This window comes from Desarmillaria tabescens (assembly GCF_030435595.1).
Source record: "Desarmillaria tabescens strain CCBAS 213 chromosome Unknown EV420scaffold_2, whole genome shotgun sequence".
NCBI lineage: Eukaryota > Fungi > Basidiomycota > Agaricomycetes > Agaricales > Physalacriaceae > Desarmillaria > Desarmillaria tabescens.
In genome coordinates this window covers 1322695-1338165 of record NW_026848301.1, presented here as the reverse complement: position 1 = coordinate 1338165, position 15471 = coordinate 1322695, and the positions used below count along the sequence as shown (strand labels likewise).

The following is a 15471-nucleotide window of genomic DNA, read 5'->3' as shown; positions in this document are numbered from 1 at the left end:
TTACACAAAACCGACCTTCTCTTCTTCCTTTCTGTCTGGTATTCTCGTCTTCGGCCACCATCTGTGCCAATGGCCAGAGTTGAAACAATTGTTTTTCTTTCGTTGGTTCTTGACCTCTTCGCATTCACCATCCCGTTACCTTTGTTTCCTCGGTTAATAGAATGGTATACTTTGGTAAGGACTTGTGGTCCTTGCAGTTCTTCAGTTAACACAGTCATTACAGCGAGAGATCTCTGACACCAATGGCTTTCTTTCGCGAACGCTGCGTTTCGTTTCGTACATCCGGAGTTTTTTGTATAACCCAGCTGTCACCGAGCATTCTGGGAGATGGGACTGTCGTATTGCTTGGTGCTGTGAACGCGTCGATTTTGTAGGGATGTATCTAATACCAGCTCAGGTGGTCTCATGGGCTCAGTGTTCTCGTGTGTTTCTATTATCTCTATGCCCGACACGCAACTCAGACGAATATTAGAACGCTTCAGTTTATTGTATCACCAAGGATTGGGTCACTATCAGACAAGTATGGCAGAAAGCGTATTTTGTTGTTCACTATGATTGGAAACGTTCTGTCGGCCCTTGTGTGAGCAAGTCGTTCACCTGGTGCAGAACCAACGGATGCTAATCTAATTTTCAGATGGATCAAATCGACTACCTTTGCATGGTACATGCTCTCCAGAGTTATAGGCGGTCTAAGTGAGGGGAATGTTCAATTAGCCATGTATGCTCGTCGCTGCTTAGATTTTTGTCAAGTACAAGCTAATTATACCTTGCAGTGCAATTCTCTCTGACATAACCACCCCGGCCAATCGTTCAAAGGCGCTTGCTCACGTCGGCATAGCATTTGCCATTTGCTTCATTATCGGTCCTCCTATAGGAGCCTACTTTGCATCCAAGCCACTACCACCGTCTCTCGCCGCCAACACACTTATTGGCGATCTGAATGTCTTTGCAGTTCCCGCGATTCTCACCTTGATACTTCTGACGATCGAGACCGCTTTCTTGGCCATTGCCTTACCAGAGACTCGTGGAAAAGGCCTTCGGCTGAGTACAGAAGAGAAAGCCGCCTCGTCTAACGGCAAAGCACCTGACGGAAAGCCCGCTGTGTCAAAGAAAGCCAGTATTGAAAAACGTTTGGCCACGCTAAAGTCTCTCCGCCACTTCCATCTTTTGTTCTTAGGACTCTTTTCGGGGGTCGAGTTCACCCTTACCTTCTTGACGTTCGACCGTAAGCCGCTGCTTCATGCATAGAGCAGTATACTCACACCATGTTTTATGCGCTATCCAGTGTTTGATTGGAATAACAAACAAAACGGCATGCTCATTGGCTCCATTGGGATTATCAGTGCATTACTTCAGGGTGGATACGTCCGACGGGCTACTTCAAAAATAGGCGAAGGAGTGATGGCCCGACGGGGAGTTTCAAGCTGTGCTGTGGGGCTTGTCCTCCTGGCCCTGCTTCCGCAGTTCGTTACATCAAAACCTGTGCTGGCACACAGGTTGCTGCAGGGTGCCGCGGTTTGCATGGCGTTTACGTCGGCGACTGTGGTGAATTCTTTGACTGCATTTGCTTCGTTGCAATGCGACGAAGGAGGATTTGATCCTGTCACTGGCAAAAACGTTAAAGAGCATCCTCAGCTTGCAAAAGGCAAGGCTTTGGGAAACTTCAGATCAGCCGGACAGCTTGGTCGTGCAGTTGGTCCTCTTCTTGGTGAGAATCTAATTGACTAAAAATATAATACCTATTGACATGACTTCATCCGCAGCATGCGCTTCCTACTGGACCGTTGGTCCATCATACACGTACGCCGGTGCTGCTATCGCAATGTTCGTCCTTAGTTCTGGCATGAAACGCATCGCAAAGCCGGCATAGAAAAACGAAGGAAAGGAAGGGTTATTTATTGCGCTCTAGTGACAACTCTTGTAACCAACATATATAAGATACTGTTCTATTGTATGTCCCTTGCTACCTAAGTATAGCTGCTAAATATAAATTTGACCGTACAGGAGGAGTTGGAATAATTGGTACACGGAGCCAGTGTCATAGGATACGCAATGGGTATACTGTGTAATAAAATCACTCCCCATCTGAAGCAGTCGTCGGTTAAATACGTGGTATAGGTCACGGAAATTCCTATGATTCTCGATGCGGTGAGCTGCGGGACCGCGTGTGGTGTGATGACGACGACGGGCGGGAATCATGACCAAAGTCAATCAGGGTGCTATTCTCGGGGGACGACCTCGAGTTGGAAGTTCCCTCCGACAATGGAGTCCGGGCCTCGACACTTCCTGATCTAGAGTCCTCCTGACGGAGTTTGTCTGAAGGAGACTGAACACGCGCACGCGAGGAAGGACGAGGTAGCAGCGGCCCTTGTGGATCTGAATATGCAGGGGCAGGACCAAGCTCAATGTCTTGTGACTGCGTGAATATCGCGGGAAGGAAGAATAAAACACCACGGCTATAACGTTGGCGTCTATTGCGGAATGGTGTTCGAGGGACGTCTTCTCGCGGACTGGTCAGTGCCGCTACTCTGTTGCGCAACCGCCGGAAAGCGTCAACCAAAGGACTGGATGGACGGCCAGCATACGGCTCTGTTGATGTATCTGATAATGTTGGGGAGCTCGGTCGGACATCAAATGGGAGCTGCAAAACAGGAACATCCGGGTCGATAGGAGAGTCGTTATCACTGTCGGATGAAGATGAAGATGAAGAACCGAAATGCCAGTGGCCTGTCCCTGAAGACCAGCGGGGAAAGGGAACTTCGTATCCACCAATACGACGCAAGCTATATCTGCGTTGTTTACCAGGGAACGCAATAGATAGCAATCCCAATAAGAGGACGATCAAACCAATCCACATCAACACTTTGCCCCAATGGCCAAGGAAACCAATGAAAGCAGCATCATCAGCATGCCAACTGCTTCCATAGAAATGTGAAAAGAAGGAATGTGGTGCCTCTCCCTCCTTCGCATTTTTTCCATACAATGACTTTGGGAGGACACGGATAGGATCACTGACGGCACTAGCGTGGGATGAAGTGAAAATGCTGTATTGCGCCGAAAGGAACATAGGTCCCGTGGAGAACATCACAGTTGGATAGTTGAGTACCCATGAGTGATCGAATGTAACGAGGCTGTGTATAACTTGAGCCATGAACGGATGTCCTTTTTCGGAGAAAATGAGGTCGTTCGAGATGCCCACGGGAATTGTTTTTGGAAGGATGACAGGATAGGCCAGGAGGGGGTCTAGAGGACGTTTACATCCAATGTCGAGGTCCAAGTAGACACCACCAAAGTGATGAAGAATGAAATAGCGGATGGCGTCTGCCCGCTGAATGGGATATCGGGTAATCGTTGAATGTATCCAAAAACCAAGGGTAGTGCTCTGATATAAAATCACGAGAGCTGTCGTCAGTCCAGAGCATGTAGTCACTAGGAGAACCGTCAGTCAAATATAAGAGGCGTGCATAACAATGAGACGCACTAATCTGGCATCAAATCCCGACATTCTTGAGAAACTGGCCTCCATTTTTCGGGAAGGGTCTCTGTCCGCCATGTCTGGTGGAGAATTCGTGGGATTCTTTCAACTTGGCCGTGTTCTGAGGCGTTCCACCGGTCGTATCGCCCAAGTATGGGTACTTGGTCCTCGGAAAGATAGGCATTAGGGTCAATGGAAAGGTAATAAGTTATAGAGGAGAGAACGACGACTGTTCCAAGGAGAAAAAGGCCCAAGAGAGAGAGAAATATGCATAGGGGACGACGACGTGCCATGGGGAATGATGGGAGGAGGAGGAGGAGGAGGGTACTCTTGTATATAAAACTGAACCGCCTGATCCCAGCCGCTTCCGGAAGCACAGCCGCATCTTGCGTAAGCTTCTATTGAAGGCGCCGCAATTGCGACGGGTACCTTGCCCCGATGGAGCATAAGCATCTTTATTAATGAGATCCAGGAATTGACATTGATTGCGTCGAGGCTACCCAGAGCAAACCTAGCATTATCCAGTTTGTTTCTAGCCGCAATATATATATACCAGCTGATAGTCTCGCTCGAACCGCAGTCCCTTCAAAAATATAGGAATACAATAGCGGTCAAGCGGTGAAACAGGAAAAACAAATGTACATAACGGAATAGCAGATATTTTCATATGATCACCATCTCCTGCGAAAATACGAATGACAATTCTCGCTCTAGCATAGCTAGGGATTCTTGGATGGGAGTGTCTGCCCAGTCGATCCCAATCTGCTTCAGACCACCAAGAGCATTGAGCCAGTCCGTTCGCGACCAGTCTTGTCCTCTTCGCGAGCCACGCGAATTACTGGCTTTTGGGTCTGGTCGATAGCTAGGGGGAAGCTGCAGGAACCACTCTAGCTTAGGGTTCGTGGCCGCGCGGCATTTATTGCCGTCCAGGTACTCCAACAGCTCAGATACACTCCAATCAGCAATCGGTTTCCTGTTCTGTTGCCATTCAGGTGCATATCTGGACACCGAGCGCGTCTGATACGAACGTATTTCTGCACTCCCGACGCGCAGGACAAGCTGAGCCAGCAGCATGGAAAAGTGGTTGACGACTTGGACGTGAAGGAGATCGCGTGCGTCTGTCCGGATAATGACTAGACCATCATCACCCTCTTCGTCAATGTCCATACCGTCAGGGTCCTGTGTATGACTTGGGAGCTGGCTCGTTTCTTCCACAATACGCGTGTCACTTTTGTATGCAGGTTTCTCAGACGCGAATTTGCTCAGGTCCACGCTGTTTTCAAAAATGACACCAATAAGATAGCGACTTGTCCATTGACGACGATCAGGAGACAATGCACCGATGGTTTCTTGTTATATTGATGAGCGAGTAGCAGGGAAAGAGGAAACTGGCTGCTCACTTTCGGCATGCACGTCAAAACAAAGATTCTTATCGCCACTCCAAAGGACGGTGCGGTTGATTAGAGCGAAATATTTGCAACAATCGACGATCAGCTCATCGTTGCTTCTGTCACCATCTTTCCGTACCTGTGAAATCGTTTATAGCCAACTTAGCAGCATCCAGAGAAAGATATCACCTCATCCCGCAGTGTGACCCTCCAGTTGCCTGATCGCCTAAGAGTCTCCTCAGTCGCTTGTCCTTTCACAGATCGCCTTTCCTGGACCTTCTTCAACAGCCAAGTAGAAGATCGTCTGGCGAACCACCTCAATGATGGATTGTGTTTAAGTGTCTTCAAGCCCAATATCAGCGGAAGACATCAATTTACGACAATTACGCACCCATCGAGTTCCTGGATGACTACACCAGGGATAATAATCACTACTGGAACATTTTCTCTTTCGATGTCTTCGACGAACTGAACCAGAACATCGAAGTCATGTAGCAATATGTTCGTGTCCACTACTACGAATGCGCCGCTCTCCGACAGAGGTGCCTGAATCGTGCCGTCAGCATGGACAATCTGATAGAGAGATGCGTGGAATTGGCCTTACCTGCATCTCAACATCTTCATTAGCAAACTGATTGAAAGCTTGCAAAGTAACATCTTTCAAAGATTCTTCAACATGCGTATTGACTACGGTAACGGTTGAGTACGACGCGACTTTGGGAGCTTAATGCCCACCTGGAAGGATAGAGAAGCCCGGATCCGACGAATGGATACCAGAAAAGTTAGTGAAAGACATTGCAGTCACTCACCTGCAGCGTGCTTACAACGCCTTGGCTGGTTTCGATGGTGGTTGCTGTCCAAGTCAGGTAAGAGTCTCACTAAATTGCACAAATAGAAATCTAATAATCCGTTCCATTGGTCACGCTACATACACGAGATGAAATGCTCAGAATAATGTATTGCCAGTGTATCTAAAATGCATGTAGTGTGTACAAAATGCAGAGGGTTCTCGTGGATGAAATAGTATAAAATGTGTGCTTATGTCCACACTAAATTATACCAGAAGAGAAAACTTATGCTTATGCTTATGCCGCAGTTGGAACAGTCAAGGCGGGCTTCTTCGCAGGTGGAGAACCCTCGGCCTCGTTGTTGCCTGCTGTCGACAGCGTCTCGTCGACCTTACGTTTTGAACCCGCGAGTTTGGACTCGGGAGTAGAAGATGGAGACAATTTAACGGCTGATGGTGGCGTCGGCGCCCGGGCTTGCGCTTCAGGAGTCCCGGATCGACTGCGCAACTGAACCGCTAACTCAGTGCGTAACCGTGCTGCAAGACTGTTTGAGGACAACGTTTCTGCACGGCAGGTAGCATGATACACCTAATCAAGTAGCGCAGTCAGCATACGGCTCGAAGAAGATAAAAATTGTAGAACGTACTCTGCCATCCTTCATCATGGCGTTCTTCCACACCCACTCCTCATCGTCCTCCAAAAATTCTGATTTCAATGTTTCCTTACAGATCGGACAAGAAATCACTTTCGCCTCATCTCCAGGAGGTACAACAACAAACTGCTGTCGTAGTTCAGCTTCCCGTTGAATTTTCTCAGCGGCAGCGGCAGCAGTAGGGTTTAATCGTCTAGTTGCATCCCGACCTTTGCCCTTAATATCAGTCGTATCATGTATCCAATCCTAAGAAACGCAGTAAGTCTATTATACGAGCAGTTATGGTCACATAATACGCACCTCCACTGCAACAAACCAGCTTCGACTGTGACCCCGGCCCAAATTCTGATTTGCTTTACGATTCTGTCTGAAATGCATATCAAGATGCTCCTGCATTGATTCTTTACCCGCAGGGGTATCAGAAAAGCGGATTCCACATTGTTTACACTGTGAGGACAACTTCGAGTACAAGAGATCACGAATCGGCGAATGCATTCTATAGATACAATCAATGAGTAATCATGGCATTCATCTACAAAAAGCTTACTTGGTTATCCCGTTCGTCGTTAATTGAACGTCATACGCAAGAACTGATTCCCGATACAAGCGCTCTGTTTGACGCTGAACATTATCGGGTTCTCCCTTATCTTCTTTCGTTGTTGCACCAGCACCAACTGGCGTACCTGCGTTGGAAACAACACCAGCTTTGAGTAAAGAAGATAGAAGGTCGGCATAGTTTGCAGGAGCTACGTTCGTATTGGCTACAGGCGTCGATATCGACGGTACGGACAGAACAGGAGGCTTAGACTCTGCAACGGCATCTAAGGGCGGAAAAGCAGGTGCTTGTGGTGCCGTCGACTGAGGGTACGGCTGACTGGGACCAGAGAAGCCGGTTTGAACTGGCCACTGGGCAACTGGAGGGGGAGGGGGAGGACTTGTGTTCTGGCTGAGGACTCGCAGTTGACCAAGAATTTGTTGTAGCTCTTGCTGAGAGACACCGGTTTCAACAAGCTTCCGAAGCTATCAACGACTATGAGCACAAAGCTAGAAAGGACTGATAGGTAGACAACGTACTTGTTGAAGAACAGCTATATGCTGTTGATTGATCCCATCGTAGGGATTTGCTTGCCGCGCGCGCTCCTTCTGACCAAGGATAAATTCCAGTTCACTCAAGACTTGGGACTTCGTTATCTGCGTCGGACTACGGAAACTCGTAGACTGAATGGCAGCTTTAGTCTTACGAGTTTTGCGCTTGGCATGGAAACGTACGCTGCTACTTGTTGCTCCATCACCCCATATTCCGCGCTCTATTGAGACTTGAGAAGATACGCCAAACAATTCTTTGCCGGAGGGTGATCCGGTGCGCCAGGTAAGAACTAATTCTTCCATCTTGCTACGAGTTGGCGGATCGACTTCAGCATAAGTCTCTAGAAACAGCGGGACAACGAAGGAAGCGAAGTGGCGAGCATAGGGATCATAAATATTCTTTGAGATCATGTCGAGCAGATAAAATGCCGGAAGTTTCATCCATGGAGGCACCTGAATGATTAGTCAGCCATCCGCGGAACGCGAAAAACAAGAATAAGGAAATTTTGCGACATCAAGAGATATCGAGCGATATCGCTTATCGACAGTCTTATGTGGTGTTTTACTCAATAAAATGCAACTACACTACATATACATGACAGCGACACCGCACGTATTGTAGACGAATAACCATGAGGTACGAGTCACAGCGGTGGCGAGTGGCAGCTGACGATAACGATGATGAGAGGACTCACCCTTCGAATGTGGTTCTCGAGACATTGAGCAACAATATCTGCAAAGCGTGTGTACTCGTGTGCGAGTATAGAAAGGCCTTGAATGATAGGACGAGAATTGACCGAGAGTTCAGCGAGACGACTTGTGAATTCCTTGCGGAAAGACACTGGATCGGCGTGGTGGACTGGTGCTGGAGGAAACGGTGAAGGATACGGATAAGCTGGCCCACCGTACCCAAGAATTGGGGGAGAGAAGGCAGTAGTAGGATAGGCAGGCTGGGAGTAGTAGCTCTGCTGGTAGAGCGACATGGCTGGACTTAGAACAGATTCGATTCGATTCTTGCCCACAGCGATCAGACAAGAATTGCGATAAAGAGTAAAAAGACCTGAAGTAAAGAAATTACACTCTTATACCACTGCCACGGAAGACGACGAACGATGATCAGACGGTGGTTCGGTATAAAGAGTGCTGACAGCGCACCACGCTCTCACGATCACATTTAAATCTCCGCTTCAATCCCGCGCCGACTTCCGGCAGCAAAAATCTTCCATTGATCCTAGACAGCCTCAAGAAACTACGCTTCAACGGTGAGTATTGCTGTCCTGCTGTCCCTAAAGCATCTCTGCCGGACTCCCACTGGTATCAGCATTCTCCGGATACCGCTATTGCCAGTTTCCTGCAGAATTTCATGCTGGATGCAAGAGATGCCGTTTGGATGACCTTGGGCTGACTAGCCTTATTTCCTAGATGCGGGACGTACTCCAGACAGAAGAACTCGACATCCCCGAGGGAATTGACGTCTCCATCAAGTCCCGCCTTATCACTGTCAAAGGACCCCGGGGAACATTGACCAAGAACGTCCGCCATGTCGACATGGACATTCGGCTTATCAAGGGAAAGACCGCAAAGGTCACCCTCGCAGTGTGGCAGGGCGGCAGAAAGCACGTAGCTTGCCTGCGAACAATCAAAAGTCTCATCACCAACATGATTACTGGAGTTACGAAGGTTGGCGCCCTGTTTGTAAAGCACTACCACAAAATTAACGCCAATTAGGGCTTCCAATACAAGATGCGTTCCGTCTATGCCCATTTCCCCATCAACTGCATCATCCAGGAGTCGGGTCGTGCATTGGAAATCCGTAATTTCTTGGGCGAAAAGGTGCGTCTACTGTGCAAAATGGTGTGTTAACCGGCTATTCAATATCTTCACAGACCGTTCGACACGTGAACATGTTGGATGGTGTCGTCGTCTCAGAATCAAAAGCCCAGAAGGACGAGCTTATCCTGGAGGGCAATGACATCGACAACGTTTCTCAGTCCGGTGTGTATCAACTAGTCTTACACTGTTGACGTTGTCGCTTATCTCGCTCTAGCCGCATCTATCCATGGCGTCTGTCGCGTGCGGAACAAGGATATTCGAAAGTTCTTGGATGGTATCTACGTGTCGGAGAAGGGCGCAATCAAGACTGAGGAGTAGTTGATACCTATATCATGTCGACTCTGCTATGATTTTATGCAATATGGTCGGGCTACATGCTGCATATAACATTTCTTTCGCCTCAGAGCGTGCTGTATGACTGAACAGACTCGTAAAATTTGAACTATCGTTTCTAAAATGTCTAAGGTATAAATGGAATCTTGGTACCGACAGCCCGTCGGTACTGGACGTATTCGTCGCCGAAAAACCTGACCAATGCCCGTTCTTCCGCTGGAGGAGTGGTTAATATATGGTTGAACTTGAGGACGAATTTGGCCTACCTCTGGTCCTGAAATAGAAAAATCGCCAGAGAACAACGACGAAACCGACGAAGCTCGCTGGGTTCTGAAGGACTAGCTGCGTTCCTAGTGCCCAATAGAAAAACCCGGCGTATGATGGATGACGAAACCATCTGCCCAAACGTTAGTGACATTGTGCAACGCAGAGTGACTCTGAGGGCTTACGCGTAGACACCATCCGTGACTAATACATGACTATCTTGTTTCTTGAAGGCGATCATGTGGGAAAAATTAGTTGTAGCATGTATCATAGCTGTTGACCGTAGCAGTTGTCCCACAATGATGAGAACGAAACCTGAGAACGCAGTCAGTATCGTCGAGATCAACAGCGTACAAATTTCCTGACCGACAATGGTGACATAGGGATGTGATTTCCAGGATGGTTTGAAATACAAAGTGACAAGATATTCAACCAATGCCGTTCCGTGCGCAATATGATATATTGAACCATTATCCAAGAGAAAGGCTGAGGCAGATGAGAGCGTGACATTAGGGTAGAACAATAACTCACAGTCAACACTACACTTTTCGAGATTCCATCCAGCGGTCACGGCGAATTCGCCCCAATGAAAGGCTGACCATGCGGCGACAAAGAGCCCAAGCTGGTACGTCGACCACCAATAATAATCATAACCGCCGGCCACAAAAGTGAGCGCTCCAAGCGAAAATAGTGATCCAAGAAGAAACGAGATTGTAGACGCAGCCAACGGCGTATTTGGAATTCGTCCATTCGGTTTAATGTTATCAGGAATGGTGTTTAATAGGGTGACCTGGTACTGTAGCCTGTCGCTGGCGTATTGTAGAGTCCAATTCTATCCACAGGGTCTGCCATGGTCGAAGAGGGAAAGGAGAGAGATGGAGGAACAAAAGCTTGAATGCATGACAAAAAGAAGACAAAAAGGGATCCTAACTCGGCAACTAGCTTGCCTTTGTTGGCCGACTTCCATGCTAGCTCGACTCTGGCCACCGGTCAACTGCAAGAAAATTATGGATTACCTTCTCCAGGCGCAGAATGGCGACGACGGCTGCTGCCGACATACGAAATATGGCTCTTGTCGCTCACATTGGTACGAGTGTTCAAGGTAAAGTCATGCTCTATTCTAACAAAATGAAGATTCCGGAAAAACCACCCTTACCGAGTCCATTTTGCTTGCAGTCCGAGTACTTGTCATCATCGGGGTCTGTAGACACTGGAAGCACCACAACCGACTTTTTACCTGCCGAACGAGAACGAGGAATTACCATCCAGTCAGCCAGTATCCCCGTCAAATGGAAGAAATGGACGTTCAATCTCATCGACACTCCCGGACATGCTGACTTTGGTATGGAAGTCGAAAGCGCGAGCAGGGTTGTCGACTGGCGCGGTAGTCCTCATGGACTCTGTAGAAGGTGTCGAGTCTCAAACAAAACGGGTTTGGCGCCAACTGGACAGGTATGTCGCACCCTTAGCGTAGCCCTTGATGCTCATGAAAAAGTCATATTCAGATATAAAGTCGCGACAAGATTGGTTTTTCTGAACAAACTTGACAGACCAGGCGCTTCATTCAGTGCTTCTCTGTCTTCGATACTTACACACCGGCTGCATCCTCTACCAGTTGCCTTGACGTTACCGATAGCCTCCTTCGAGCCTGCTGATTACGCGCGTGCAGAGCCCGGCATACAGGGATTAGTCGACTTGGTCAAGTGGGAGATATGGAAATGGGACGAGAACGGGCAAGTAACGCGCCATCCACTTCCCCGCTCTATGGAAGAGTTTCAGGCATTTGACATTCTTCCGCCTTCTCATCCGCTTCTTTCTGAGCTCGTTCCTGCCCGTATGGCTCTCCTTGATAACCTCTCGAATTTTTCTGAACCGCTAATGGAGAAGCTTATTGGCCTGCCTTCTGACCCCATGGCATACGCTGGCATAGAGAGTGACGAAATCATGCCCCATCTACGACAGACATCTATCAGTAACGAGATTTTGCCCGTGTTATGCGGCTCCGCTGTCAAGAACATAGGGACGGATTTGGTGATGGACTACATCGGAGAGCTGTTTGCAAGTCCCTTGGATGTCCTTCGTGGCGCGCCGCCTCCAGTAAATGCACCTGTGCGCGTACTTGCTTGGAAAGTCGGATGGGATAAGAAGAAGGGGTGGCTCACTTTCGTCAGGGTTTATTCAGGTACATTGTCGTATCCTTGTTTAAACAAACTTGACTAAGCTCCTATTTACAGGCACTCTGAAACGACAAAGTGTTCTTCTCAACACTAATCGAAATGAACGTGAGCGTGTTGGAAAACTGCAGCTGTTGTATGCCTCAGAGGTCCAGGACGTTGAAGAACTTCCATTTGGTTCAGTGGGCGTCATTGTTGGTCTCAGGTTCACACGTACCGGCGATACTCTTATATCTACTGGAGCAAAGGTATCCCATGACTCAGACACACTTCCAACTATCGTTACCCCTCCCTCCGTCATCTCCGCCTCAGGTAGTGCCTCAGTCACATTCCGATCTGGACCCTGTAACGGAAGCTCTGGAGTCCATATCACGCACTGATCCCTCAGTTCGCGTAGATTACACAAGAGGGACAGATGCTTGTGCACGGCTTGGGAGCTCTGCACCTTGAAATCGTTGAAGGCCGTCTTCGAGATGAATGGGGTGCGCGATTCGAGTTCGGTCAGCGCCGGGTCAGCTATCGTGAGGCACTTGGACCCAATTTTTCAGTAGTCCAGCCAGAGGATGAGGTTGCCAATGTTGCGGGTACCGATGTTAGAATATCTTTCGATATACGTCCCTTGGAAGAAGGGGAGGCCGGGGATTCGCTCTGGGATGGGAACGTTGTGGTCAATCAAAAAGGAATGCCGATTGCATATCCTCAGACCGGAATGAAAGAAACAGAGGAATCGTGCATTGCTGCAGGGATAGACAGTTCCCTGTCCAACTCGCCACACTCGTCACTACCCATGTCCCATGTCCGTATCCAGGTCAAAAGCTACATCAAGCCCCCCTCGATCACTTTACTCAGTGGTGCCAGTTCCAAGATCCTCCGGAATCGTCTCCGTAGTGCGGGTATGGGGCCTATCATGGAGCCATTTACACGGTTCAAAATTACAGTGAGTGAGGACACGCTCGGCAAGGTGGCAAAAGATCTCACGGAACATGGCGCTGAGCTTCTCGATATGAGTTCCGGAATGACTGAAGAGGAAGAGGGTCGAGCATATTCAACCGATGGCGTTTACATACCACCCGCTTTTCTCTCACCCTCTGCATCCAATGTAACAGCGCTCAAGGGCAACTCGTCATCATTGAAGCGGTCTATTCACGCTCTTGCACCCCTCAGCCGAATGCTAGATTACAATAATCGCCTTCGTGCACTGTCGGGAGGATATGGCCAATTCGAGATGACCAGCGCAGGATTCCGAGAGGTGTCACCTTCGCGTCAGCTGGAAATATTGCGTGAAATTGGCAGAGCATGACGGTTGACGACACCAAAGTATCTTGGACTTGTGTAATACACAATAGCTCAGCGTCGCGAGGATGTAACACCAGGAGATAGATAGATAGTTGTGCAAAAAATTTCTATAATGATACAATTCTGTAGCAATACAATAGGAATAAAGATAAATCAAAGCTCCTTAACCTCGTCTGCATCACCAAAAAATACAGCGCCATCCATGTCTTCATCTTCATCAATGGCGCCGGCGCGAGAATCGCCCACCGCATTCAGAATCTGGCTGAACTCCATCATCCCCCATCCATCGTCGTCGTCGTCATCACCATGAATTGGAGGGGCCACTGAAGTGTATCGCCCTGGAAACGGCGCCGGTGTCTCGCTTCGCTCACGCTCGTATTCATCGGGAAGAAAGAGGGGAGTCTTTTCGCGGCGCAGCGTGCTCACCTCCGGCGCGGGTGGAGGCATACTGTTTCTGTTCACGGAGGGAGTCTGTGACCGTGCGTACAGGAACGGAGGAGCTATTGACGATACTCGGATGGGGGGCCAAGGTTCAACAACAATGCAGAGACAAAGCTCGGAGACATCAAAACCCTGGTACTTGACCCTCAGCATCGGTTTGGGTTTTTCTTCTTCTGTAATTTCGAGTTCCAGTGGCAGATCCTTAGCCTGGGAGTCTGCTTCGCTTCTGTCTTCATCCATATCAACATCTTCATCGACTTGTCTATTCCTACGGGAACGACGAGCAGGACGTTCTGTCGCTTCGCCCGTGACATCTTCATCGTAGCTGTCATTGTCATCTTCTTCGGCCCTGCCTTCTCCTTTTGTCTTTGGCTTTTTCCGTGATTTCCTCGCGTCATTGTTGGGCTTTCGTTTCTGCGGTTTAGGAGCTGATTCTGTCGCAGGAAGTGATGTTGCAGATTGTCTTGAGACAGTAATAAAGGTCCGCGACTAATAAATGTCAAAATAACCATGCTGAGGCCCATAAATGTGAGGACTGACTTTCAAAAGGACCGAATGAGGTTGAGCCTTACGGAGGAAATAACAGAATTGGTATGTTTCTGTATACAATTTCTACATTAGTGGGAAGGGTTGAAGACTGCCGTGACTCACCTCCTCTGTGCGTTTCAACTGTTCCTTTCTTATCAGATCCCCGTTGCGTCTCCGATTCAGCTTTCAGCTTGGGTACAATGCTGCATTTCCGTTCAACAACACAAGCATGGTAAAACACAAAAAAGGAAGAACTTTGGTCGGAGATCCTCTAGAACATGCTGTAAAATCCTGTCTGACATCCAGTCGAGATGTCGGTCGTCCAGATAGAGCTGACGTAGGTATTAGGATAGTTTCGCTAGTCCTGGAAACAGACGCTCACATAGAGTGGTAGAACATTTCTTTCAGATATTCGCAGATAGTAAGGGTTCCTAGGTCGGAAAGTCATGATGGATTCTTTGGGCAGTAAAATTAAATGTCGTAGTGACTACACTTTGAATCGACGCGCCACTTGGCGGTTGGGCCCCGGTAGCGCGCCGTCACAGTGTCACACATGTAACAGTATATGGTGTGACAAGTCTTTTTAGGATTTGTTGTCTGACCAGCCCTCAACAGCCTTCAATGTCGAGATCGTCGTCGTTGCCTCCTATAGCCAGCCTTTCCTCGCATAAACACCATGATTCTTCGAAAAAGAAGAAACGCAAACGCGAAGAGGAAGGCCGACCTGCTGAGGAGCCTGCGAATGTCGACCCCGCTCTGAAACCACGGAAAAAGAAGAAACGAAAGAAAAATCATTCGACCGTCGGCGAGATTGTTGCGAGTGTTGGAAAGTCGGGCACGAATTCACATAGTGAAAATGTGCAGCAAGGGGATGGAGCCTCCAGTGGCATCGTAGTTTTTGACGCGAACGAGCCGATACCAGAGCGTGTAACAGAGTCGGAGTCAGACTCTGCTTCCCAGCTTATGGCGAATGCGCTCTTATCCGCTCTGGTAGCTGCTTCCAGCGGCACTGCGCCTCAAGATGACCAGTCAGCTCATCCACCGCTTCCTTACCATTCGTCTGGTTTTGCCTCTGACGCTATATCTCCCGACAATCTGCAAAATACGTCCCATTCAAATCCATTGCTTTCCGATGCCAACTCCAATGACCTCGTTCTTCGCGCTTTACAGGAGCTCGATATATCCAAAATCGCCAATGTGCTCAAGTCATTAG

At 48.6% G+C, this 15471-nt stretch overlaps 8 protein-coding genes across 8 annotated transcripts; 3 read left to right on the top strand and 5 right to left on the bottom strand.

Moving 5' to 3' along the window:
• Nucleotides 1-69: 69 nt before the first annotated feature.
• EV420DRAFT_1259263 (major facilitator superfamily domain-containing protein) lies at nucleotides 70-1870 on the top strand (the record flags this gene model as incomplete). Its single annotated transcript, XM_060466944.1, has 8 exons — nucleotides 70-174; nucleotides 224-348; nucleotides 393-422; nucleotides 473-580; nucleotides 635-718; nucleotides 774-1225; nucleotides 1286-1708; nucleotides 1764-1870. 8 exons carry the CDS (start codon nucleotides 70-72, stop codon nucleotides 1868-1870), a joined length of 1434 nt encoding a protein of 477 aa, XP_060338487.1.
• Nucleotides 1789-3768, bottom strand: EV420DRAFT_1685949 (glycosyltransferase family 32 protein; the record flags this gene model as incomplete). Its single annotated transcript, XM_060479279.1, has 2 exons — nucleotides 1789-3380; nucleotides 3482-3768. 2 exons carry the CDS (start codon nucleotides 3766-3768, stop codon nucleotides 2132-2134), a joined length of 1536 nt encoding a protein of 511 aa, XP_060338486.1. The 3' UTR covers nucleotides 1789-2131.
• Nucleotides 3769-3895: 127 nt separating this feature from the next.
• EV420DRAFT_1743130 (PIN domain-containing protein) lies at nucleotides 3896-5725 on the bottom strand. Its single transcript, XM_060480067.1, has 6 exons — nucleotides 5599-5725; nucleotides 5468-5550; nucleotides 5255-5409; nucleotides 5053-5203; nucleotides 4876-5002; nucleotides 3896-4824 (listed from the first exon to the last, which is right to left on the bottom strand). Exons 1-6 carry the CDS (start codon nucleotides 5657-5659, stop codon nucleotides 4139-4141), a joined length of 1263 nt encoding a protein of 420 aa, XP_060338485.1. The 5' UTR covers nucleotides 5660-5725; the 3' UTR covers nucleotides 3896-4138.
• Nucleotides 5726-5768: 43 nt separating this feature from the next.
• EV420DRAFT_1503373 (uncharacterized protein) lies at nucleotides 5769-8515 on the bottom strand. Its single transcript, XM_060471172.1, has 7 exons — nucleotides 8085-8515; nucleotides 7573-7842; nucleotides 7378-7521; nucleotides 6851-7323; nucleotides 6604-6799; nucleotides 6298-6549; nucleotides 5769-6239 (listed from the first exon to the last, which is right to left on the bottom strand). The coding sequence occupies exons 1-7, from the start codon at nucleotides 8370-8372 to the stop codon at nucleotides 5949-5951; spliced, it is 1914 nt and encodes a 637-aa protein (XP_060338484.1). The 5' UTR covers nucleotides 8373-8515; the 3' UTR covers nucleotides 5769-5948.
• A 296-nt stretch (nucleotides 8516-8811) lies between these two features.
• On the top strand, nucleotides 8812-9540 carry EV420DRAFT_1635464 (60S ribosomal protein L9; the record flags this gene model as incomplete). Its single annotated transcript, XM_060476454.1, has 4 exons — nucleotides 8812-9069; nucleotides 9118-9222; nucleotides 9276-9384; nucleotides 9437-9540. The coding sequence occupies 4 exons, from the start codon at nucleotides 8812-8814 to the stop codon at nucleotides 9538-9540; spliced, it is 576 nt and encodes a 191-aa protein (XP_060338483.1).
• A 142-nt stretch (nucleotides 9541-9682) lies between these two features.
• Nucleotides 9683-10671, bottom strand: EV420DRAFT_1635463 (Isoprenylcysteine carboxyl methyltransferase family-domain-containing protein; the record flags this gene model as incomplete). Its single annotated transcript, XM_060476453.1, has 6 exons — nucleotides 9683-9771; nucleotides 9822-9952; nucleotides 10005-10134; nucleotides 10186-10305; nucleotides 10351-10609; nucleotides 10660-10671. The coding sequence occupies 6 exons, from the start codon at nucleotides 10669-10671 to the stop codon at nucleotides 9683-9685; spliced, it is 741 nt and encodes a 246-aa protein (XP_060338482.1).
• A 150-nt stretch (nucleotides 10672-10821) lies between these two features.
• On the top strand, nucleotides 10822-13445 carry EV420DRAFT_1503363 (translation elongation factor 2; the record flags this gene model as incomplete). The annotated part of the gene is made up of 7 exons (XM_060471171.1): nucleotides 10822-10914; nucleotides 10954-11161; nucleotides 11187-11271; nucleotides 11325-12001; nucleotides 12054-12274; nucleotides 12306-12338; nucleotides 12391-13445. Coding segments are annotated over 7 exons (2220 nt in total), but the record flags the coding sequence as incomplete, so codon positions are not given.
• EV420DRAFT_1743126 (uncharacterized protein) lies at nucleotides 13443-14787 on the bottom strand (the record flags this gene model as incomplete). The annotated part of the gene is made up of 5 exons (XM_060480066.1): nucleotides 14641-14787; nucleotides 14514-14590; nucleotides 14382-14461; nucleotides 14271-14329; nucleotides 13443-14219 (listed from the first exon to the last, which is right to left on the bottom strand). The coding sequence occupies exons 1-5, from the start codon at nucleotides 14704-14706 to the stop codon at nucleotides 13443-13445; spliced, it is 1059 nt and encodes a 352-aa protein (XP_060338480.1). The 5' UTR covers nucleotides 14707-14787.
• Between the last annotated feature and the right edge of the window lie 684 nt (nucleotides 14788-15471).